Below are 25,117 nucleotides of genomic sequence, written 5' to 3'. Positions count from 1 at the left end.
TATGTCATATAGGCTTTTACAAGTCAACAAGTGCAAAAAAAACCCAAAAAACGTAAAAGCCCCATAATTAAATAATGGTACAGAAATAATGCCTCATCTGCATAAGAAAAATTACCAGTACTGGGTTGGAACGAGGGAAACTTCTTTTGCAGTTCATCTGGGATCTTTTAAACATCATTAGGCACGTTGCTGCGCGCTGTCTGTCCCGTCTGTGAGCGCAGAACAACTCGCAAAGCAGCAGTTCAGGGATGATGTCACACACATGGGTCCTCTGTCGGAATATAGGAAATCACTGACATTTTTATCAATCTCGAAAATCCCCCTGGACGCCCTGGACAGAACGTGAAAAATGAAAAGAAGACGGTTGGTCACCCTAGGTAATGGCATATTAAAGATATTTTTAAACAGGCGGGAACAGAGCAATGTGACAAAGATGTGTTAAAGATGCTTGTGAAGACCTCTCTACTTCCATGGTGCAGTCTTGCTGTACTCATCCTAGTACACCATCAGGATGAGGTGCTTTCCATAAGTTGACCCTACAGAGTGTTTATTGTACTTCAGCAGTCTGCAGGACAAGTACCAGATTGTTGCTGGGTGCCCAGTCTCTAAATCCCCCACCTCATGGTGGCCAAAGAAATGGTTGTGATTTTCAGACAATTCATGATTATGCTTTGGTTCGTGATGTGCCACATTCCTTATACGTGCATGGCAAGGTCGCCCACTGGTTAGCCAACATAAACTAATGTAAATCAATTAGCCGCAACCAACCAACCACATGACGTCATGTTCCGTATTAACAGAAGATGCCACTAAACATGTTGGTAAAACTTGAAGCACTTAAATCCAGCTTACAGACAGAGTTACATATGCCAGTTTTTGAGACCAGGGCTCCATGATGTAAATTAGCCTTGTTACGTGCAGCAGTTCATGTCCTTGTAAGCTGCTTGGCTGTTAGACTCTGATGGTCCATCACAGCTGAATGAAATCGAAGCTGTGCCAGAAATTAAGGCAGAATGCAAGGGAGGATCAAAGTAGTGCGATTTAAACTATGCTGAGTGGAGACTGATTGGCTTGAAGAAGATGGGCATGAAAATTATTTTACTACAATGCTGATGTTGGCATTGAGTTTTACAGTGTGGTAAAGTGGAAATGATGTAAAGAATAGAGAAGGAGTTAAACACCTGGGAAAGCAGGCAGACGAGTTAAGCGCTTTGACTGCTCCGGGAGAAAAGAAAAGCGCTATATAAGAATCAGTCCATTTACAATTTATCATACAGATTGTATGTACTCACATACTTACTAAAATTTGGCATAAGCTTCATTTAATTCTCTTTTTTATTGTTAAAGGCTATCCCCGGTGTTAGCAGGACATGTATGCAGCCCTCAAATTTCATGGTCAACCTACCACACTGCTAAAATAAATCAAAAGAATCCAGAGAGTAAAAGTTCTCCACCCACAAATTGGTAGTTTGGTTTTGTCCCTGTAACAGTGCAGTGGGTGTAGACTGGAGAAATTAATGGATACAATCAGTATGGTTATGATGAAGAAGACTTTATAGTGTTTGACCTGCAGATCACTGCAGATCACTCCAAAACCACAGGCTGTCATCACCAAACTAAGATGGAATATGGAACATGCCCGATTTCAACATAATAAAAGCTCTTCAAGCCAAGTTTTTAAAGAAGCATTTCCACTATGGGAGGAGCTTTCTGTGGCGAAATTCATATGGCTTCCTTTTTCTAAGATAGAGTACAAATCAGAATCTAACATTTGTCACTTTTTCCTTTCTCTCTGTAGTTCTTCCCTCAGTGTCTCTCCTCCAGAAGACTTCCTCCTCTCCAGTCAGCTGCCACGCTGCAGGTTTCTATCCTTAAAGAGCCAAGGTGTTCTGGAGGAAAGATGGAGAGGAGCTTCATGAAAGCGTGGATAATGGAGAGATCCTCCCCAACAATGATGGGACCTTCCAGATGAGGCTCTACTTTAAAAACCTAAAAAATAAAAAATAAAAAACTTAATTCATTCCTATTTTCTTTTAATTGTATCGTGGTCTTAGATTCCTGACAATAAAGCTAGAGATGAATGTCAGGGAGCTGCTCATGTTACCGTAATTAAACTCTTTGCCACAAGTCTTGGTGCATGGTTCATCATCCAGGCAAGGCTGAGGAAGTCACTTTAATGAGTTACGAAAAGTTTCTCCCACTAAAAAAGCTACTTTCAGATTGACTGAATGAACCTTCTGGGTCTTTGCCACAAGGCGTCGCTGTTGTCCAGTCTGCTTAACAAGACTATTCAGCGATCATATATTGGCCAATAAGCCACAAACAAAAATAATATTCAACATTCCTACTTCCTGTGGCAGCTCAGCAAGTTCATCTGCAGGAGCTGCTGGTTATTTTTTTACACTGCTGTTATCCAGTCTGTACTTTGCACGTCTGTACAGGTCCAGGGTAAGGAAACAGATAGAAAACATCTCTGCAGACCCCTGCAGACATAAACTGCGCCAATTTTCAATTTAGGCAACACTGATGAAAACTTTGAAACAACGCAATGTTAAATCATTCAGTAGTTTGCATAGTTTCATAAGACTTTCTATGGTTTCTTATTTTTACTGAAAATTAAAAAAAAGGTTTTGTATGTAAGAACTGCAGATTTAAGTGTTTCCATGGTTACAAGCGTGCTAACTGGAGAAACTGGAGGAACAGGGGGAGGGACACGGGTTGGTCACTTACTGTCGGTGGACGACGACTTGTTGATTCACATTTCTGTAAAGAAAAGGAATAATAGTTATGACCTTAAAGATAGAGAAACGATGAAGTTGTGTTTGCTGCTTATCTTCTGTCGTAGTTTATTTGCAGGTAAGAAAAATCTTTTATCTCTAACAGCAGTAACCTGACCTTGAGCAGCTTTTACTTTGATTGTACTTTAAAGCACTTTTGATATTTTTAATTGAAGCTTAGAAGACAGTTTCTGGAATAATAAGAACATGAAACAGGACAGAATTTTCTTATTAGTACTGAAAAAACAGCTCGGTGTATAAGAACTGCAAAGTTAGGCGTCTCCTGTCACATGAACCCTGTTTACTGCTTACTGAAGATTGAGGATGATTTAAGACACACACACACACACACACACACACACACACACACACACACACACACACACACACACACACACACACACACACACACACACAGTAGATAGATGACAGTTTTCCTTGATAACTTTTAGGTTTGCTGTGCAGAACACCCTCAAACCAGATCAGTGACTTTTATTTTTAATGAAAATAAAAATATGTTAGACTCATGTGACTGTTACTGTAATGTTAATGAGAATATGTTACCTTAATCATACTGAGTGTATTATGCTAATGTTTATTTTCTTAATTCACTAACATTATAAATATTGTTTGCTCCACAGTGAAACATTCACTGAAGTATTTTGTCACTGGATCCTCTGGAGTCCCAAACATCCCAGAGTTCATGGGTGTACTGGTGTTTAACGGCATCCAGGCGGGTTACTGTGACAGCAACAACATGACATTAAAACCAAAACAGGACTGGGCGAAGAAAATATTACAAACCAATCCTGAGCAGAAGGAGTGGTACGATCACATGTGTTTCAAGAAACAGCCAAACTTCTTCAAAAACATGATTTCTCATTTGAAGCAATTCACCAAAAGTGAAGGTGAACCTCAGATCATTTTAAATCATGGGATATATCTAAACAAAACAGACTGATGTGAAAAGCTACATTTTACATTCTGTACTCCTAAAAGGACAAATTTTCAATTTAGAGTTTGCCTTGAAAAATTGTACTTTAACACTTTTTCAGCTTTTTACAGCTGTTGCTATAATCAAGACATCTGTCACATGACTGATGCGATCAATCGGTTTCTGTGTTTTTTTCCTTCTTTTATCGTTTTCTTGTGGTCCTGTGATCTTCACATCAGGCCTGCCTTTAAAAGCTTCAGTGTTCCAGTTAGTTCATGCTAATAAAAATGATGACGACCATCTAATTATTGGACTCAAACCTTTGAAAATAGCAGTGCTTAACACAAGGTGCAATATATAACAGCTCTTTACGATCGCTGTTTTCTGTCTGTCTCTTCAGGCGTCCATGTTTTACAGAGGATAGATGGCTGTGAACATGATGAAAACACTGGTGAGCTGACTGGCTTAGTACACTTTGGTTATAATGGAGAAGACTTTCTTGAATTCAATCTGGAGACACTGACATGGATCGCACTGAAACCAGAGGCTGACATTATTAGACAGGAATGGGATGCTGACAGAGTTCGAACTAAACACAATGAAAACTTCCTCACTCAGATTTGTCCAGAGTGGCTGAAGACCTATGTGGACAGTGCAAAAAGCCCCCTACAGAAATCAGGTAGAATCACATGACCTGATACACTTTAAATTTTATTTTTCTGAGACTGATTTCGGGCAGATATTTTCTTCATATGTCCCGATTCAATTCCTCCACCTTTGTTCCTCTTTCCTTTTCTGTTTTTACTTTCCCATGTTATTCCATGCATTCTCCGTGCCGCTCTCCCCCACCCCCAGTTCTTCCCTCAGTGTCTCTCCTCCAGAAGACTCCCTCCTCTCCAGTCAGCTGCCACGCTACAGGTTTCTATCCTGACAGAGCCGTGATGTTCTGGAGGAAAGATGGAGAGGAGCTTCATGATGGTGTGGATCCTGGAGAGATTCTCCCCAACAATGATGAGACCTTCCAGATGAGTGTTGATCTGAATGTTTCATCAGTCACACCTGAAGACTGGAGAAGATACGACTGTGCGTTTCAGCTCTTTGATGGTGAAGACAACATCATCACTAGCCTGAATAAAACAGTGATCAGAACCAACTGGGTTGAAAACATTACAAAAGGTGAGGGAAAATCATTTGATTCATTTTGTTTGCTTGTACTCTGGATTCTTGTTATTGTGGTGTTTGAATGTTTTATCCTGTTTTTGTTTGCGCCTCAAGCAGAATCTAAATAAATTTCAAAATTCAACAGTGTCTCTAATCCATAAAACCATTGGTTATTTATTTTTAGCCTTTCAATCGTGGATCATAATAGGTGTTAAAAGTTAGCCACATAATTTTAGTGTGTCTGCTCTGCTGAACTGAAATATGTCATGGTATATGAGAAATTATGCTGTATTTACTTCCCCTCACCATTATGGGATTTATATTAGAACTAGGATAATACTACAGGGTGAATAGATGTACTTCTAATCTAACCTGCTTCTTGTACACATTTTATCTGGTTTGTTTGTTTGTTTTGACTGAGCAGAGAGGTCCTCGCACATGATGATTATTCCTGCTGTGGTTGTTTCTGTTGTTTTCGTCATCATTGGATTTTGTGTTTTCAAAAAGAAGAGAGGTGAGATATTCAGATGAGCTGAGCTTATACTCTGATACAAACTGCAAAACAGAATTTCTCTGACATTCTGAAATATTTCTTCCCTTTCTGTTTCCAGAAAGAAAAAGTGAACAAAGTAAGTAAACTATTTTTCTTATTTATTCTGTATTAATGGTGTTGCATATAAAAGCAAGTCCAACAGCAGTGTGAGTAACAGTGTGTTTTGGACTTTACAGCTTCGGGCAACATCTATGGACTCTCAGAGAGACTGAATCCAGAGGCCCCGTGAACAAACACAGCACCCTATAGTCCAATATACACACCAACACATACACAAGTAACAAGCAGAGAAGATTGTTGATCATTTCATTATTTATTTATTTTTTATTGATAACAGTTCTTCAATTTCTGGTATTTCTGTCCAGCGTGAGTATTCAGTTGTTAAACCTGAATCTGCTTTTACTAAATAATTCTAAACACTTTCTCCTGCATCAACATAAATTATGTCTGATATTACAGAATCTGCTCTACATGTATTATGTTCTTACCTGTCAAACAGGAACCTGGTGCACTGCTATCAGCAAGATCATTCAAAATACAGCATATCTCACCAATGATATGGAGATGACACACTTCATCAGTCCCAGCTGTTTTAATCATTGGTCTCAAAATTGAAAATAAGCTTGGTTTGTTGTCAAAATAAATTTGGCTTTCATGTTTCATTAAAAAAGGACATCTTTATAATTTCTGTCTGTCTCACCTTGACTGCTGTAAATCACTTTATGCTGGCTTCACTCAGACACTTACAGACTGCAGCTTCTACCTGAAAATTGCAAAGCAGTGAGAGACTTGAATATAACATTGCAATAGCTGTTGAACTACTCTGGCTACAAGTTAACGTGTGTATTGATTTTTATTTTTTATATTATTATTATTATTATTAAAGCATCCTGTGGTTATTTCAAGGTCTCTGCTTGATGACAAGAGGAGATAGACCATTTACCAACAGCACTCCCAAACTGATGAAACTAATTCAGATCAGACTCACTCCATCAATAGTGTTTCATAAGTCTCTTCTTATCCCGTGGACACCTGAGAGAGACCAGATATGCAGAACTAGCACAGTTGTGGATGGTTAAACAAAGAACAGGTCAATCCTGTTCCAAACCCTAAATATTTACTATATAAACAATGCTCATGTTAAAAAAAGAAGGAAAAAATGCCCTTATTATTGTTCCAGGTCTTTATGGACAGTATCCATTCCACTGCCAGCTACTGTGTACAAGTCATAACCAACAACCTTCTATATGTTGGTGTTATTTTCCTGCTACTCGGGTCATACAAGTCTTTGGCATTAAAGGAAGATGATCCGTCTGTTGACTAAATAAACAACAGATAAACTCAAAATAAAGTGATCCCTTTCATAGAATCTCAAAGAGCACTCTGTCCCATAAGTTTGTGTCACTGCCTGTTTTTCTTTAAGCCTTAAAATGCTAATGCATTTGACCCTTATGACAAGAAAAATCACACTGCCCTTACATTTACTGATGAGAGGGATCTGCAAAGCTGGACTTTGGGTCACTCATGGCATAGTGGCATACTGTGTAGTGTCCCCAGACTAAACCTCTGGGTGCAAGGACATAGTCTTGTGTGGGGACACCAAAATGTGGAGATGGACAAGTCCATCCTGTTGCTTTTTTAGCCATGTTCAGATGTGCCAGAGCTGGAGTCCAGCTGGTCTCTTTCTGCCTCTGTGACTGACATGGACAAGTCCTCAGAGGAGGCTGGAGAGCAGTTTTCTCTCTCAGAGTGCACAATCGTTTCCAGAGTCTGCTGTACAGTCTAGTTTTACTTTCGTTCTTGCTCCCGGGATAACTTTTGCAGCTCCAAAAGGTTAGCATAATTTATTATTATTAAACTAGTTTATAATTCAAAGAATGGTCTTCTAAGACAAAATAAGTTAGACATCACACACACACACACACTCGTTTTCATATCTTAGTGAGGACATCTCATTCACATAATGCTTTCTTTAGCCGCTTACCCTAACCATTAAAATATGAACGCCTAATCCTAACCCTCAGCCTAAACCTAATCATAACCTAATTATAAACTTGACACCCAACCACAAGCTGCTATGAATAATAAAAACAAGTAGCATCATCTGGTGGACGAACGTAAACATTGAAAGCACGTAGTGCAGAAAAAGAGTCATAATATAAAGGCATTAACTGATATTTTTTGTCCTTAGAATCAAATGTGTCGCTTTTGTGTAGCTTAGACATTTTAGTCTAATTTAAGGAACTGGGGTAAGTCTAAAATATTATATAAAAAAAAAGATTACCATCAGGCAAATATGAACTTATTTTAGCACAGCAAAATGGCATGAAAATGGGAGGGAATCGGGGTCTTTCACGATCCTATCTTTTCCGTTACGGAGATGTATTATGTATTCTTTTTTTAAATTGACGTCATATACATCCATCCATCTTCATCCGCTTTATCCAGGGCCGGGTCGCGGGGGCAGCAGCCTAAGCAAAGATGCCCAGACCTCCCTCTCCCCAGCCACCTCCTCCAGCTTATCCGGGGGAATACCAAGGCGTTCCCAGGCCAGCCGAGAGATAATCTCTCCAGCGTGTTCTGGGTCTGCCCCGGGGCCTCCTCCCGGTCATATACAGTCATATTAAATTAAGTAGCACAAATGGACAAACAGCTGTGTCAGTGAGGGGAATTTAATTCTGGCCGTAATAGTATTAACTGTTTGTATTGTGACTTTTCACTGGATCACTCGTGTCTGCAGGCTGACAGTACTGCACCAAATGTTACATTGACAGGAATAATACATAATAGATATCCTAACAGTCTCCCCAACTCTGGTTTCCTAATGTTTACATAGAGACAATACAATTTCTCGCAAACTACAAGACTTACAGGAATTAGGCTTATTTAAATCATCAAAGCTTCTTCTTCCAGTTTCAGTTTATGGCAGGTTATTAATCCCATATCAGTGGACATGCAACATAGAAGGAGAGGGGAGGAATCTGAACCTTGTACTCTGTCAGGCTTTCAAAAGCAACGTCCACCAAATTCACTGTTACCAATGCTGCTTTCAGGATAACGAGGAAATGAAGTTATTTTTGCTGTTTTTCTTCTGCCGTGATTTATTTGCAGGTAAGAAAAACTTAAATTTTGAAGCTGTGACAGCAGGCTCACCTGACCTCGACCAGCGTGTTTACTTTCGTTTTAATTTAATAAGTCAGCGTCGATAATTACCGTGATCCCAATGTAAATTTTAATATTCACTTTGTGGAATAATAATGATACAGAACAGGATGAAAACCGATTCAGGATCAAAACCAATTCATCAGACGTGGATCAGCAATGGAATTTTATTGGCACTGTAGCATTTTTATTTTTTTCTCCCCCCTCCTCCTTCAAGCTCTGGTCCTACCAGAGGCCTGTGAGTTGATAACGAGCTGATAACGTGACTGTGTTAGTGTTTCATTTTAATGTCTGAATCTTAAAATATGTAAAATAGACTAATAAGTTCCATAGCTTAACCCCCCCCCCCCCCCCCGCCCCCCGGCATTTTTACATATTAGACATTATCGTCATTACCACAGATATCTGATGTCTTGTGTTCTTCTATAGTAGAGCTGTTACACATATACTATTTATGGAAAAGTAATAACAATGTAATAATACAGCTCTCCTCACACATTTCTAGCAAATGAGTTTACCTGTATAGAAAACCATACTGATTTTTCTTTACCATCATTCTTCTTCTCGCATTCATCTTACCTCCGTTTTCAGTGAGAACAACATGTAAAACTGTCGCTTACACTGTATTAATTTTGTTTGGACACGTGGCCTCATCTGGTCAATATTCTTTTATGTAATCACTGAAATAAACTAACTGCATCTGTGTATACACATTAGCGCACTTCTGGTAGACGACTCAAAGACTCACAAGTGCATCATCATGCTAATTTGGCCTGTCAGTCGTGTTGGTCAGTCACAAAACTGACACTGCATCTCTTTAATGAGATGAAACAGCAGTTTTTCTTTTGACTAGATTTTGAGCTAGATCCCTAGCTGGCTTTGACCACTGATTTAGTCTTTATTTAATCCATGAAATACTCTTAAAGTAACAACTGAATTTCAAATGATCAACCTTATTTATAATATATAATAATATATTATAATAATAATATATAATATAATTTCTTTTTTGTCCTCACTTAGAAAAAACAAAGTGGACTACACCTCTGTTAGGCTGCTGACATTGTTTGCATATTTTTAACTATAAAACAATATTGTTTGTCTCACAGCAAAACACTCACTGAAGCATGTGGCCACCGGATCGTCAGGAGTCGCAAACATATCAGAGTTTTTGAGTGAAATGGTGTTTGATGGCATTCAGGCGGGTTACTGTGACAGCAGGAACAAAATACTAGAACCAAGACAGGACTGGGCAAAGAAAATATTAGATGACAACCCTCAGCAGCTGAAGTCTTTGACTGTACAGTGTTTTGTGACTCTGCCAAACTTATTCCGAGCCTGGATTTTTGGTTTACAGCAGCAGTTCAACCAACCTGGAGGTAAAGTATTTCCCGTTATGCCTCATGTCAGATCATTATAAAACATTAGATATACCAAAGCAAAACAAGACTTTATAACAAAAAGTTTTTTGTTAATCATGAAAGATTTCAAGTTTTAATTTCGTTGGCCTGTTTCTTATTTGAGACCTTAAAACCATCATAAAAATACAAAAGTTTGTGTTAAAAAATGTTAAGATTTCAATTTTACTTATTTTAACAATAATAATATAATATAATAATAACAATCTTAAGAAAATATACATATCTCTATCTTCACATTCTTCTAAGATGACTCCTCTGCTGAATCATTTTCTTTCTCTTGTTCTTCTAAACCTTTTTGTTTTAAACACAAATAACCAGACGTTAATTTGAATCTGCAATGTTTTTCAATTGATTAAATTATTCAACTATTAATACTTAAATCTTGGAGAATAGTAGTGCCTGATACAATGAACAACATGAATGCAGTTCACTGCAGTCTTTGTTTTCTTTCTGTCTCATCAGGCATCCACATTTTACAGAGTGTAAGTGGCTGTGAATGGGATGAAAGCACTGGAGAGATGATCAACTTTTTACGGTATGCTTACAATGGAGAAGACTTTCTTGAATTTGATATGAAGACATTAAGGTGGATCGTACTGAAACCAGAGGCTGTCATTACCAAACAGAGATGGGACACTGATGAAAATAGAATAAAATACACCGTCAAGTTCCTCAGTACGACTTGTCCAAAGTGGCTGAAGATGTCTTTGGAAAGTAGGAAACATTCCCTGCAGAGAAAAGGTACAGTCACATAAGCTGATGTAGCTTCATGGATGCTGTGGTGTTTATTTTATGTTGCATCGTTTTCTAATAATACAGGTCTCTTTTAAAAGAAAATGGCAGAAAAGTTTAAGCTGATTTCATATTTAATGATTTAGAAAGTAACTGAAACTGGGCTGGATCTCCTGTACATTTGTAAGATTTTATCAACACTTCGGATTTAACGTTTGATCAGAAACATTTTCAGGCACAAGTAGAATTTTCAAACGACATGCATCAGCAACCACTCTCTTATTTCTTTTCTATTTATTGTTTAATTTTCCCAGATACATTTTTGTCTTGCATGTATGACAGTGTTTTAACTGATGATACTCTAATGCAGGGGTGCCCAATCCCAGTCCTCGAGAGCTACCGTCCTGCAGCTTTTAGATGCATCCTTGTTCCCACACACCCGAATCAAATGAATGGCTTGTTATCAGGCCTTTGCCAAACATGATGGCATGCTGAAGAGGTAATCAAACCATTTGATTCAGCTGTGTTGGAGTAGGGATGCATCTAAAAGCTGCAGGATAGTAGCTCTTGAGGACTGGGATTGGGCACCCCTGCTCTAATGTGTCATTTTTTTGTCAAATAAATGTCTGCAATAATTTATGAGATGTTATCAAGATGCTATAACATTGTCAGATTTGGAAAAAATGAAACCCTTCTTTTTATCCTTTTGATATTTTCTTCTCTTTCTTTGTCTCCAGTTCTTCCCTCAGTGTCTCTCCTCCAGAAGTCTTCCTCCTCTCCAGTCAGCTGCCATGCTACAGGTTTCTACCCTCAAAGAGCCGTGATGTTCTGGAGGAAAGATGGAGAGAAGATTCATGATGGTGTGGATCCTGGAGAGATCCTCCCCAACAATGATGAGACCTTCCAGATGTGTGTTGATCTGAATGTTTCATCAGTCACAACAGAAGACTGGAGCAGGTACGACTGTGCGTTTCAGCTCTCTGACGGCGATGACATCATCACCAAACTGGATAAAAAAGTGATCAGAACCAACTGTGGAAAAATAATACCTGTCAGAGGTGAGAGAAACGTTTTGTTTGCTGTCTCCAATATAATGCTTGACTTTTTTGTCCTATATTTAATCCCAGGAGGAACAGCTGTCACTGTGGGGAAATGAATGTCGTATTTTTTTTAATTATTCTGTATTACAATCATTTTCTCTCTTTCATTGTAAATATAAACTGTTACTGTCATTGTTGTTAAGAAACCCATTTTTGCAAAAGTTACAAATCAGGTTAATTTACATCAGAGGCGGAGCCAGACATTTGAAACACCCGGGGCTTAGCCCTAAAGGGTAGTATGCATGTGGGATTTTTTTTTTTTTTTTTTTTTTTTGGGGGGGTAGAAATGACTGAAAGATTAATTGGCTCTGTTTTGACTTTTGTTCAAAAAAGAATGACTTCATATAGGGAAAAATATTTATCACATGTGCAGGACACCTTAAACTAGTTTTTTAATTAAGCAGCGAGGCAGAACAAAGTCAGGGCTGTATCAAGACACAGGGACTAAACCCCAATTCAACCAGACCCAGAACTGATCCGGAATTAAAACAGGACTACAACAGTTCAAAAGCAGGACTACTGAGGACTTAACCAAGACAGAACCAGAATCAGAACTAGATGATAGTAGCACTAAAAATCATCATAGACCTGCACTATATTTATTTTTTTAATTTTACCAAAGTACAATATTTAGATTGAGAAAAGTTTATATAATTATTTTGGCCTTGTTGTGCAAACAAGCTGCATAACTTAATAAATATAGAATTTGAAAAATAGCAAACCTAAAAAGAAACACTAGGTACTAGATACATGAGGACCTATGATACAGTTATACTTTTGGTAAACAACCATTTGACTAACATGTGTGTCTCACCTGCTCTTGTTCATCTCTGTTCTGTCCTCATTCTCCATCTCCCTCTCTCTCCCTCCCTCTCTGTTCCTCTCTCTCCCTCTTTGTGCTGACAATCATCAAATATACAGATATTTACAAACTCTTCAGATAAAAACACTTTTTTAATTGTAACATCAAATCAGACTAAATGTTTATTTTTTTAGATTGATAAATATAAAAACATATTTGTTAACTTTGAGAGTAAAGAGAGAAACTATCTGTATTTCTTAATTGCAAATGGCACCAAATTGTATTCAAAATTGAGCCACACTTATGGAGCTCCACAGTTCTTTTCCTGGTGTTTTGTTGACATCTCTTGATGTTCCCATGTCACAGAAACAGGCTCTGTGTTTTGCCTTATTTGCATCCACAGCTGTGCCACCAGTTTACTCACATGGACTCTACTAACCTATCAGAAGCTTCTTCAGCTCAGAATGGAATCGTCTGGAGTTTTCTTATTATTTAACAATAAACTTAGTGTACATGTACTCCTAAATTTGATGAAAGTGATAAAATATAGACAGCTCTGTCTCTCTTTATTCTGACATTTAACTAATTCAAAATATATTTCAATATTTATCTAAAACAAAAGTTTAATCTAAATTGATGTTGTACAGTAAAAATGTTTTATGTTTTCTCCCTAAAGTGTAAATATCTGGTTACAAATGTGAATATCCTGCTGTGTACTGAAACCCCTCTTGTTTTGCATAGAAATATACTGAACAACATACAAAGCATAATATATAAAATAACATTTACCTGAGTTTTTTCTTTGAAAGAAGCCTCGAATGTCCATTCTTATGTTTCAGTACATAACTGAAACCGATTTAGTCGGGGAGGGTAAGAACTGAAAATATGAAATAAACACACGTAAGCTAAGACTATAAAAAAAATAGCATTTGTTCGGATTTTCATTTCGCCATTTGTTGATTCACTTGAAGAGCAAGTAAAATAATATTGGTCAAGTGATCAGTTTCATATCAATCTTTCGTGATACACCGTCATATTTACATTATTTGTACGGTACGAATGATTTGCTTTGGTACCTTGTCAAACTTAAGCTCTCCTTAGTATGGCTGGCTCCGTCTCTCCAACAGCGCACTCACGGGCAGCAGCTGCCCCGCCCCCTCGCTCAGTCGCTTAGTGCCTGAGCTTGGATCATACCAATATCAGGGGGGGATTCACGCACAGTCGTAAATTCCCACAGTGTGCACTATGTGCTTCGAATATTGTGTGTACTTTTTGTTTTATACAGTTGTCAGCCAGGCATCTAACTATGAAAAAATTACACTCCAAAATACCCCGGGCTTCTGACAAAACAACCCGGGCTTAAGCCCCGTAAGCCACCCCCCCGCTCCGCCCCTGATTTACATAGCACCAAATCAGATTAAAAGTCACCTCAAGGTGCTTTATACTTTTAGTTAAAGACCCTGCAGCATTCTGAAGAAAACCCCAGCAATCAAACCTGATGACAGTAGAAAGAAGGAAAAACTACATTTTAACAGGCTTAGAGAGGGGCAGCTATCTGCCTCAACTGGTTTAGGGTGAGGGAAAGAGAAAAAAGGAAAAAAGAGAGCATGAAGCAGATAAATCACAGACTAACGTAGAAAGAAGAGAACGATCTGATGACATGTTACAGTGATTTATAAACACGTGGGGAATTAAGAGTAAAGAGGAAATACTCAGTGCATCACAGTGTATCACATGACGTCCGGGAACAATCTGAACCTATAGCAGCCTAACTAAAGGAGGTACCTGATCTAGCCTTGACTATAAGCTTTATCAAAAGTAGAGATAGTGTCTGTCTCCTGAATCCAAACTGGAAGTTGGTTCCACAGAAGAGGGGCCGGAAAGCTGAAGGCTCTGTCTCCCATTATACTTGTAAATACTATAGAGAGTATGTTATGAGAGAAATATTGTTTCTCTTTCTCATCTCTGTCAATATTCTCATTGTAGCATTTTTAAGGTTTTTAGGAAATATTTAGGGGAAATTGATAATAATGAATGACAGTAATCTGGCTGAGAAGTATTTAATCTATGAACTAGTTTTTTAGGAAGATATGCTGTCAGTTTATCAAATACGTGACAAATTACTCTTCATTTAACTAATCAAACTGAAATCTATCAGATAGATTCAAAACACTCAAAACAGAACAAATGATCAGTTAGCTGTTTTACAACTACTCTTCCAGGATATTTTAAATATTACTTTATTTTAATATTACTCGTAAATATGTTTATTCTAACCTGCTTCATCTGCAGATTTGATTTTGTTTTTCTGTTTTTACTGAGCAGAGAATCCCTCTGACAGGATGATCTCCATCATTGCTGCAGTGGTTGTTCCAGTTCTTCTCATCCTTTTTGCTGTTGTTGGATTTGCTGTTTACAAAAAGAGGAAAGGTCAGAGAATCAAAGGAGCTGAGTTTATCAATGAACCAGGACCAGCAGTGCATGGTTCAGTTATATTATTTCTTATTATATTAGACACTTTTATTTTTGAATATATATGACAGAAACTTTGATTGTAATGTAGAACAAACGCCTGAAATGATTTATTTTCTTTTTATTTCAGGCAGAAACTCAAGTTCACCTTGTAAGTACAACTTGTTTTACTCTGATATACAGTTTATGTATTTTATAAAGAATACCAGTGATTTTTCTTCTTTGGAAATAACAGTGCCTGGCAACACTGCTGAACTGTTGGAGAAACTGAAACAAGATCCACACATACAAACACTGGACCCGGAAAACAGTGTTCAAATCTCCAGTTAAACGAACACATAGAAGAAGAATAGTTTGTTTATGTGAACTTTACTTTTTGTGGAAAACCGTTTTTCTCTTTTTGTTTTTTAATCCAAAGGATTGTTCAGTCATTCAAGTCAAACAGTTTTCATGTTTCACTATATTTTAACTGTTCTGTCTATAAATAATTTACTTGCACCATTTTGGTTATTCATTTATTTAAGGTCAATAACGTAACCACCTCCTTCACCCACCTGTTGGTTTCTTTCATTATATTTTTTATAACTGGAGACATGGCTTATAATAACAGCAACAACAAAAAGTAATGAAATAAAATGAGGTAAAATACTTACATTTTAATACTTTTTTTAACTTTTTATCTTTCAACTCTGCTATTTATTAGAAATTTTAAAGTTGAAACTGTTTTCTTCGTGGAGTTATATTCTCAGTTAAATAATTCCTTTTTAATGGTATTACAAACATAGCAAGAGGTGCTATGTGTCTATTTCTTTATGAATCACACACACTGCTGTTTTCTGTTGACCATTGTTTAGTTTAAACAATGCTGAGAATTGTTGGGTTTTCTAACATAAAGAGACACTGAGGTCCATCCACTGTCCATCAGAGAAACATGCTTTTGAAAATAAAAACCACTGACATGGAAAAGCTATGTTTGACAGTGTGAAGATCAAACTGGATAACATCTACTCACAGATAATGAGTGTAATAGAGTTACATAGTGAGTGAAGTAAAGTTAAAGTATTATAAATTCTATTTATAATCTTTAATTCTATTTAGAGTAAAATTCATGTTACATGGAACATCATTAAGATATGACAATGATAACAGAGGCCAGTAGGTGTCACTGTAGAGTCAGGTGTCAGATTGCATCAAAACCTCAAAACAATTCTGGCAGTTGTTGAAAGTTTTCTTAAAAACTCTGAAAACTGATAAATATTTGAAAATATATTTCAAAGTAACTGAGAAACATGTATGCTCAGGCAGAATCTGTGACATGGCAGTGGCAAATAAAAAGTTAACAACACAATTAACTAAACAGCAGTTAGATATTTTGGAGAGAAGTAACTTATTAATGAATTCCTGGAACTGGCACAGTCTGTCACAAGAAACTCATTGAGGCTGCGTAACAGACCTTCATAATTCAGTTATGGAACTATTTATTTAAAAAAAAAAAAAAGTACACATTTTTGCATTTACTTGTTGATTTCTTTTTTATTTTCCTTTTGTAAATGAATTTGTATTTCCTAAAAAAAGAGACTGTGGGAGAGAGAAATTCGACAGGTTTCTGTTTAAAACAAAACATGTAAAAAGATTTAACACTTGATTTGGTGCATAAAGTTTGCTACTTTGTCAACTGTCTTGATGAGTTGTTTCTTATCTCATGTGTTAAAACCACATCTATGTTAAAGATCACCTTCCCAAAAGACATAGTCATGATAGTGCAGGTAGTCATGAGAGTGCTTATCAAACCAGTGTACCTCCTCTCATAAAAGGTTAAGAAAATGAGTGGCTTGATTGTTTCTATATGTATCTGACAAAATAAGTAAATAAAAAGGACTCTATCGGGAAGTGACAAAGTCTGGGTGAGTGGGAATAAGGGTATAACCAATGGTGGAATGCTAGAAGCTTGATTGGCAATGGTCCTTTTTTGAAACAACTCATTTTCAGTTAGAATGAGGAAACAGATCCTCCAGGAGTCATGGAGGTTTGTTAAAGATATCATCACTTTCAGGGTAATAGACACTGCATCTGAACTGGACGTTTTGGCTGGAAAGTGAAATATAATAGATAATCCATGCAGAAAAGTAGAGCTCAACTAAAGCACCTGGAGTCCCAGGCTTCTACCATTCTACCTTTAAAAGCCGGAGAGCAGTCAAATGCTGGAAGTGGAAGATATGTATATTAGGTTGTTACCTAGGAATTCTGGAGGGAGGGGAGTGGGGGTGTGTGATTGAGGGGGTGGGGGAGCTGCTAAAAGCTGTGAACTTCCCTTTTGTGTTTCATCTTGATGCATTCTCAATCATCCAGGGAAATAAATCTCCAAAAGTCACCAACTTGGAGTGTTTCCGTTTGCCATCTTAGGGAGAAATCAACACACATGGGTGTATGTCCTTTGTTGCTGAGATTTATTGATAAAAACAGTACAAAAAACCAACCATTTGTACACATATTTACAAATAATAATAAAAAGCGAGTGAGTACATTACAACATTTTCAGCAATCACTCACAATCCTGGCATCCATCACATCCACGCCACACTTTGTTTTGTTGTAAAGGGTGACAGTGTTTGGCTTCCTTTTGGTAGTGTTATCAGTCTGAACCACGCTGTGCATGCTGCTTGACCTTCCCATTGCTCACAATTTGAATTTGTTCACACTGCAGATGAGGAGACTGCTTCTCCACCGAAAAAGAGAGCTTGTTTGGGGACTGAGACAGCGAAAGATGGCACAGTGTGGCGTGAAGAACATGTGGGGACCTGTCTCCCTTTCACCCCAATAGAAGCGTACGCTGCAGATGGAGAGCCAACGGCTAAGGCCAGGAGAAGTATCTCGAGTCGCCTTCAGAGCTTCCTGTGTTTCATCACTCTTGACATGCTTCATAGCATTCAAGAATGGACTATTCAACATGCACAGCAAACGGAGCATGTTCATTGGTTCATGGACCTCCCTGAACTAATGGCATTTATTGCAATTGTCATCTTGCGGGGGGTTTACAGGGTTCCATCTGTAAATGACTGCTGGTCAGCAAACCTGGGAAACCCACAGATAATTGGAACTATGGCAGGAAAACGCTTCCAAGACATCATGCAACACCTACGCTTTGATGACAAGTCCACCCGCTGTGATCGAGCAAAGACTGACAAGTTCGCTGCAATTTCCAGTGTGTGGGGATCATTTGTCACCAACTGCATCACGTGCTACAACCCTGATCTACATATCACCGTTGATGAACAGCTTTTCCCATCAAAGACTCGGTGCAGTTTCCTGCAGTATATTGCAAGTAAACCTGACAAGTTTGGGATCAAGTTTTGGGTGGCTTGCGACCTAAAATCCAAGTACATTTGCAATGTCTTCCCATATCTTGGCAAGGACCCCAATCGTCCCACTGGGGAGAGACTTTCTGAAAATGTAGTAATGAGGCTGATGGAACCATTCCTAGACAAGGGCAGAAATGTTACCACGGACAATTTTTTCACATCGCTTTCACTTGCGCAAAAACTTCTTAGACGGAAAACCTTCTATTGGGGTGAAAGGGAGACAGGTCCCCACATGTTCTTCACACCACACTGTGCCATCTTTCGCTGTCTCAGTCCCCAAACAAGCTCTCTTTTTCGGTGGAGAAGCAGTCTCCTCATCTGCAGTGTGAACAAATTCAAATTGTGAGCAATGGGAAGGTCAAGCAGCATGCACAGCGTGGTTCAGACTGATAACACTACCAAAAGGAAGCCAAACACTGTCACCCTTTACAACAAAACAAAGTGTGGCGTGGATGTGATGGATGCCAGGATTGTGAGTGATTGCTGAAAATGTTGTAATGTACTCACTCGCTTTTTATTATTATTTGTAAATATGTGTACAAATGGTTGGTTTTTTGTACTGTTTTTATCAATAAATCTCAGCAACAAAGGACATACACCCATGTGTGTTGATTTCTCCCTAAGATGGCAAACTGTAACACTCCAAGTTGGTGACTTTTGGAGATTTATTTCCCTGGATGATTGAGAATGCATCAAGATGAAACACAAAAGGGAAGTTCACAGCTTTTAGCTCACACACCCCCACTCCCCTCCCTCCAGAATTCCTAGGTAACAACCTAATATACATATGAATGACTAGCCAATTTAGCTTCCACTTCCAGCATTTGACTGCTCTCCGGCTTTTAAAGGTAGAAACGCAAAATGATGGCTCCGCGGGGGTTTAAGTGTCAACTGACTTGAGGAAATAGGTGTAAATAAAAGGAGCGCTCTGTGGTGTAGAGGCATCAGTGCACGTATGTGTTAAGGGGAAATGGCAACAGCGATTTCAAAGGTCAGGTGGTTCAGACCTGAGAGAGTTCCACAGGAGCGTGGATTTGTGACATAACAGACTTGAGAAATTTAACAAGCAAGATAATTATTACGTGTGTGGAGTTTGTGCTATATTGTAACACAAATCTTTCACAGGAAAATAATTCAGGGTGTAAAATCAGAAAGTTAATTCCTAAATAAATGGGGATGAGGAAGACTGGTAAGTCCTGTTTTGAGTAGCAGCGAGGATGTGGCACGAAGAAGAAAATGGCATACGTTTGCTGTTGTGCATTGTTCCAGTAGTTTAACTGAGGAAAGGAGCCAGGGGGAAAGAAAACCCTATGATTCAATAATTCGTTTCTGGACTTTATGTTTTTACCTTTGTGGATTACCTGCCAACAGATAACCAAACGTTTCACTTTGAGTCCAGTTTTCAGTCTTTAGTGTAATTCTCAGCCCAACACATTATTATCATTATTATTATTATGAAACATTATTGTCGACGAATCATCTTTTTTTTTATTTCATGGGGAATAAAACCTGCTTTTCAATTTTTGCCTATTATATTTTCATATTAAATTACATTTTTTTAAACCAAAACAATGATATTATTTCTTTATGAAGAAAAAAGTGCTGAACTGATACTACATTTTTAGAAACAATTTTATGCACGCTCGTCACTTAGCATGTATGTCAGGGACAGGATAAAAGAGAGAAAACAACCTACACTTATAAATGTATATGTGTCTATATAATTAGGACTTTTCCTGTGAAAGGAACAGGAAGACGCCCTTATCCCACACACACTGAACCTTTTTTTTTTTTTTTTTTTTTTTAACTTTATTCACGTACTGAACCTAACGGGTTTCCGGTAACGGTACATCGGGAGTAAACAAGATCAACAGTTATTCTAACAGTAACTACAAGATGAGGACAGGATGACTTTATTCTCGCGGCTTCTTTTATTTATTTTTTTTGTTTCATCTGCAGGTAATAAAACCTTTTGAATCTTTGAGCTCTAACAGCTTTTCACATCTGCAGCGCGTTTGCTTTAACGTTGTGTTAGTCTGACCTTTGTTAACTGAACTTCCTCACCCACATTCAGGAATAATAACCGAATCCTCTTCTTATAGATTTAAACGTAGTTTTTATTGCTAATCTTGTCTCACAGTTGGTCTTTGCTCACACTTGAAATAACTAAAAAAATAACTACAGAAGTTATATTTTTCATACTTTTTGGATATTTTATTTATCTAATCTTATAAAATATTAAAATGATTGTTTCACAGTGAAACACTCGCTGATAAATCACTTCACTGGATCTGCTGGAGTCCCAAACGTCACACAGTTTGTGGGTGTTGCTGTGGTTGATGGCGTTGAGGCAGTTTACTTGGAGTGGTACAAACGTGAGTGCTTTAACATTCAGCCAAGCGCCTACAGAGCGCGGATTATTAGTTTGAAACAGCAGTTCAACCATAGTGAAGGTTACGGTATTTATTTATTTCTTCTTATATACCTTCTGTCTGATTATTATAAACCATGAGATACACCTAAGGAAAACTATTTTGCTAATCGTTAAAGATTTAAAGTTCTTATGTTGTGCTTCTCAGATGAGATCAGGAATGATCAGACTTTACTAATATCAACATATCTTAAAAAGCATGACAAAACAATGCGTTTACAGAATTGTTCAAAATTTTAGTCTTTTAGATTAATATATGTATCATAGTTCATTCTCTCTCTCTCGTTCCACGTTTTTGCATCTTACAGATTAGAAGTGGCTGTGAATATGAGGAAAGCACTGGAGAGAAGTCTGGCTTCTTGAAGTATGGCTTTATTGAACCGGATCTGAAGACACTGTCATGGGCTTCACTGAAGGCTGACGCTACCAAACAGAGCTGGGATGCTGACAGTAATAAAACAAAGCTAAATGAAGTTTTCCTCACTGACATCTGTCCAGAGCGGCTGAAGATGTTTTTGGACTGTGGGAACAGCTCCCTGCAGAGAACAGGTAGAATCACATGACCTCATGAATGCAGTGGTGTTTATTTTATTTTGAGTTATCTTTCTAACAACACAGTTATCTTTTAAAGGACAAATCTTTGAGGCTAATTTTGTATTTAATGATTTTGAAGGTGAATGAAAGAAACTGTGTGCAAACACTGCTGTACTGCTACATTTTATGGACAATTATAGTTTCACATTTCTATCAGTAAGTTTGACACAAGACACAAATAAGGAAACAGAAATTTGTGGTGCACTGTTACTTATAGTGTTCTAATAATCAAGACCAGGTGACCAGCACACACAGCATTATGGACGCTCGTGGTTTTCTCCAGTTTTAACATTATAACATATATTCTTTATAGTTCTACACTAAGTCTATGGATATCAATCCATTGGGTAGTTTTTATCCTTTATTTGTAGGTAAGGGGCCTCTCTGAAAAAGTGAGATATTCATAACTGATAATCAGTTATTTGCATGGGCAGCAAAATGTCAAGCTTCAACAAAAGAAACAAAAAAACAAACTCAAATGCAGACTTGAATTGAGAAAACATGAGCTCCGATGAAAGCTGATCAGAACAAACTGCTGCCAAAAAAAGAATCTAGAAAAGAACAAAGACTATGGAGTCGACTACTGGGTCAAATCAAAGTCAAAACAGACAAACTGACAACTGTCAGAGGAAGAGACACGGCTGCATGCACACACAGAGCTGATTGGACACATGTGAAACCAGGGAGGAAAAGTAAAGCCAGAAGAAGAAGAAGAAGAAGCTCAGAACGAGTTGTGTCTTTGTGGATCCAGATAGAGTGCACAATAGATCATATGACAGATGGAAGCAGGCAGGAGTCTCTGTGGGTTGTGATATTTGCAAATAATGTTGTGATCTGTAGTGAGAGCAAGTGGAAGAGAGCCTGGAGAGGTGGAGGTGTGCTCTGAGGAAAAGAGGAATGAAAGTCTGTTAAAGCACAACAGAATATACACGTGTGAATGAGTGGGAGGCAGGTAGAAAGAGACAGAGTGGAGTGGGTGGAGACGAGTGTCAGGAGCATTCAGCAAGACTGAAAGAGAAGGTTTACAAACTGGCAGTGAGACATGCTATGAGGTATGGTTTGGAGACAGTGGCATTAACGAAAAGACAGGAGGCAGAGCTGAAGATGTTAAGATGTTCAGAATGGACAAAATTAAAAATGAATCCCTCAGAGGGGTAGCTCAGTTCAGGCAGGGCAGTTTGGAGATGAAGCTAAAGAGGCGAAGCTGAAATGGTTTGGACGTGTGCACCGGACGGATAGAGGATATTTTAAGATGAAGGATGTTAAATGTGAAGGTGCCAGGCCGAAGGAGAAGAGGAGCCTCATGGATGTAGTGAAGGACAAGCAGAGGGTTGGTGTGACAGAGAGGTGAGACTGAGGTAGATAATCTGCAGTTGTGCCCGTAAGGAGAGGAACTGAAAGAGTTCTTCAGCGTTTTCCAAACAGTGTATTCTCCAACTTTTCTTTTAGCTTCAGCTGCTGGTGGATGGATGGATTTACATGATTTTATATTAATGTTTGTGATTAAAAGAATGATTTTACATGAACTGAACCCATGTGTTTTCATTTAGTGCATTCATGAGTTCAACATTTCCATTCGTGCAGTAGTTACTGATAATATATCTGTGTTTCTAAAGTTGCATTTAGTTTAGATTGTGCCATGATACATCCGTATCCAGCTGCTAATAAGCTGGTGACACTCACTCTGTTTTGAATTACAGATTTAGTTTTGATTTTCACATCTTCACAGTTCATGTCAGTTATTTTCTACTGCTGCAGCCATGTTTTTCATCTAACACTTGTTTCGCTGGCAGTGTTTCTTTTTCTCTTTATTGAATTTCTTGTTTATTCTCATCTTCTTTCTTTACCTGTTTTTCCTTTCTCATTATTATTTCTTTCATCCATTCTCACTCTCTCACTTTCCCACCCTCCCACTCTCCAGTTCCTCCTTCAGTGTCTCTCCTCCAGAGGACTTTCTCCTCTCCAGTCAGCTGCCACGCTACAAGTTTCTACCCAGACAGAGCCGTGATGTTCTGGAGGAAAGATGGAAAGGAGATCGATGAAGTTGTGCCCCACAGAGAGATCCTCCCCAACAATGATGGGACCTTCCAGATGAGTGTTGATCTGAATGTTTTATCAGTTAGACCAGAAGACTGGAGCAGATACGAGTGTGTGTTTCAGGTCTCTGATTTCAAGAAGAACATTCTCACCAAAGTTTTTGTTTGGAATCCAAGAATTGCAGCTGTTACTACTGAATAACTAATGGAGATTCTAATAGACAAGAAGAAACAGATTCAGTGCTTGTATATATAAAGTTATAACTGTTTTTTTATTCCAAAAATGCAAGATATCAATGTTATTAGTATTCTTAAAATGAATCCAGTTTAAATTTCAGGTTCACAGTTTATACCAGGGGTGTCAAACTTATGACCCGTGACACCAAACAAGCAGGAAAGATAAAGAAGAGATTAGCATGAAAACAACAAGACAGGGGTGGTTGTTACAAGGATAAGTGGAAAAGAATGGATGGATGTATTTCAATTAGTTCAATTAGTCAGTATTGTATAAAGAAATAACAAGTACTATTGTTGGGAAGCCTATCAGTGACACCTTGTGAAGTTAATCACAATCACTCTTTGCTCTTCCAGCTTAAGCAACACAGCAGCCAATTTAACTAGTGATTCTGAGCCTTACAGTGCACTGGACATTTCCTTCTGTGTGGTGGCCAGCATTGTTATGCTAGTCTAGGCAGTTTAATGAACATTCTTGTGTCTTTCTGAAGGTGTTATTAATTGTTCACATTTACAAATTCTGTTTGCATTGTTGTCTAATTATTGTTGTCCCACCGGGAGGAGAAACTTGGGTCCAAAATGGGATCCTATTGGTGGCTCAGCTTGTTAATAAAGAGGGACAATTACTTACATACAACAAATTCCTTGCACTATATCATTTTCCAGTCAGTGGAATTCTCAGTGGTGCTTGGTGTCATTTCCTCAGATACTTTAATGTTATATAAAAACACTGACAGCTCAATATCTACCTCTCCCCGATCCAGCTGAGTCAGCAGTGGGAAAAATCTGCTTTTCCCAGGAACAATAAGAGAATATGTAGTTTATTCCAAGAAGATATCGTTTCTCTCCCATATATAATATCGTACTGAAATCGATATGTTTCGGATATCAACTGGAAGACAGTCTGGATGATCCCCCATAAATATCTAACTGTAAATAAGGTGAAGGAAGTTTAATTTAAAACTCTTCATAAATGTTACCCAGCCAGTCACCACATTGTAAAATTTTAAAGAGACATAAATAATAATTGCACTTTCAGTGGGGATCATCCAGAAACTGTGACACATCTTTTTTCGTACTGTTCTTCTAGACAGAGATTCTGGAAGGAATTTAGCAGGTTTGTTTTTGTCCATATTTTAGGGGAGTTTACGATGGGAAAATGTTTTATTCTGTTTCTTTAAGTTGCCCAAGAAGAGCGATAAATGTTTTTTTAATAAATTTGTTAATACTTTTAGCTAAATTTTTTATCCATAAATGTAAGTTTTCTGATAAAACATCATATTGCTGTCATTTTCTAAAGGATGTGGAATTGTACATAAAATCAATATCAGACTCCACCAACAAAAAGG

The 25,117-nt window shown here is 37.9% G+C and overlaps 3 protein-coding genes and 1 long non-coding RNA gene across 5 annotated transcripts in view; 3 read left to right on the top strand and 1 right to left on the bottom strand.

Annotated features, from left to right (window-relative positions):
* Positions 1-2,676: 2,676 nt before the first annotated feature.
* LOC146682504 (major histocompatibility complex class I-related protein 1-like) lies at positions 2,677-6,113 on the top strand. 2 transcript variants are annotated; one of them, XM_085446233.1, is made up of 7 exons: positions 2,677-2,856; positions 3,419-3,685; positions 4,112-4,390; positions 4,567-4,887; positions 5,297-5,386; positions 5,484-5,501; positions 5,602-6,113. In XM_085446233.1, exons 1-7 carry the CDS (start codon positions 2,811-2,813, stop codon positions 5,652-5,654), a joined length of 1,074 nt encoding a protein of 357 aa, XP_085302359.1. In that variant the 5' UTR covers positions 2,677-2,810; the 3' UTR covers positions 5,655-6,113. The 2 variants fall into 2 exon arrangements, with proteins under 2 accessions (XP_085302359.1, XP_085302360.1); XM_085446234.1 differs by lacking the exon at positions 3,419-3,685.
* Positions 6,114-9,680: 3,567 nt separating this feature from the next.
* LOC146682503 (major histocompatibility complex class I-related protein 1-like) lies at positions 9,681-11,896 on the top strand (the record flags this gene model as incomplete). Its single annotated transcript, XM_085446941.1, has 3 exons — positions 9,681-9,966; positions 10,471-10,749; positions 11,478-11,896. Coding segments are annotated over 3 exons (984 nt in total), but the record flags the coding sequence as incomplete, so codon positions are not given.
* Positions 11,897-20,675: 8,779 nt separating this feature from the next.
* LOC146682502 (hereditary hemochromatosis protein homolog) lies at positions 20,676-24,514 on the top strand. The gene is made up of 3 exons (XM_085446705.1): positions 20,676-20,848; positions 21,213-21,453; positions 23,420-24,514. Exons 1-3 carry the CDS (start codon positions 20,813-20,815, stop codon positions 23,734-23,736), a joined length of 594 nt encoding a protein of 197 aa, XP_085302831.1. The 5' UTR covers positions 20,676-20,812; the 3' UTR covers positions 23,737-24,514.
* The window catches only part of LOC146682500 (uncharacterized), a 50,846-nt gene continuing 47,021 nt past the window's right edge, over positions 21,293-25,117 (bottom strand). Inside the window, exons 2-3 of the long non-coding RNA XR_014917676.1 lie at positions 23,346-23,510; positions 21,293-21,440 (exon numbers count right to left, since the gene is read on the bottom strand). This is a non-coding gene — a long non-coding RNA (uncharacterized LOC146682500). The remainder of the gene's footprint in view (positions 21,441-23,345; positions 23,511-25,117) is intronic.

The sequence above is a fragment of the Copadichromis virginalis genome, linkage group LG22 (assembly GCF_057382275.1).
Source record: "Copadichromis virginalis isolate Kocher_CV1m ecotype Utaka linkage group LG22, C_Virginalis_male_GT1.1, whole genome shotgun sequence".
Classification (NCBI taxonomy): Eukaryota; Metazoa; Chordata; class Actinopteri; order Cichliformes; family Cichlidae; genus Copadichromis; species Copadichromis virginalis.
This window is presented reverse-complemented; position numbering and strand designations above follow the sequence as displayed.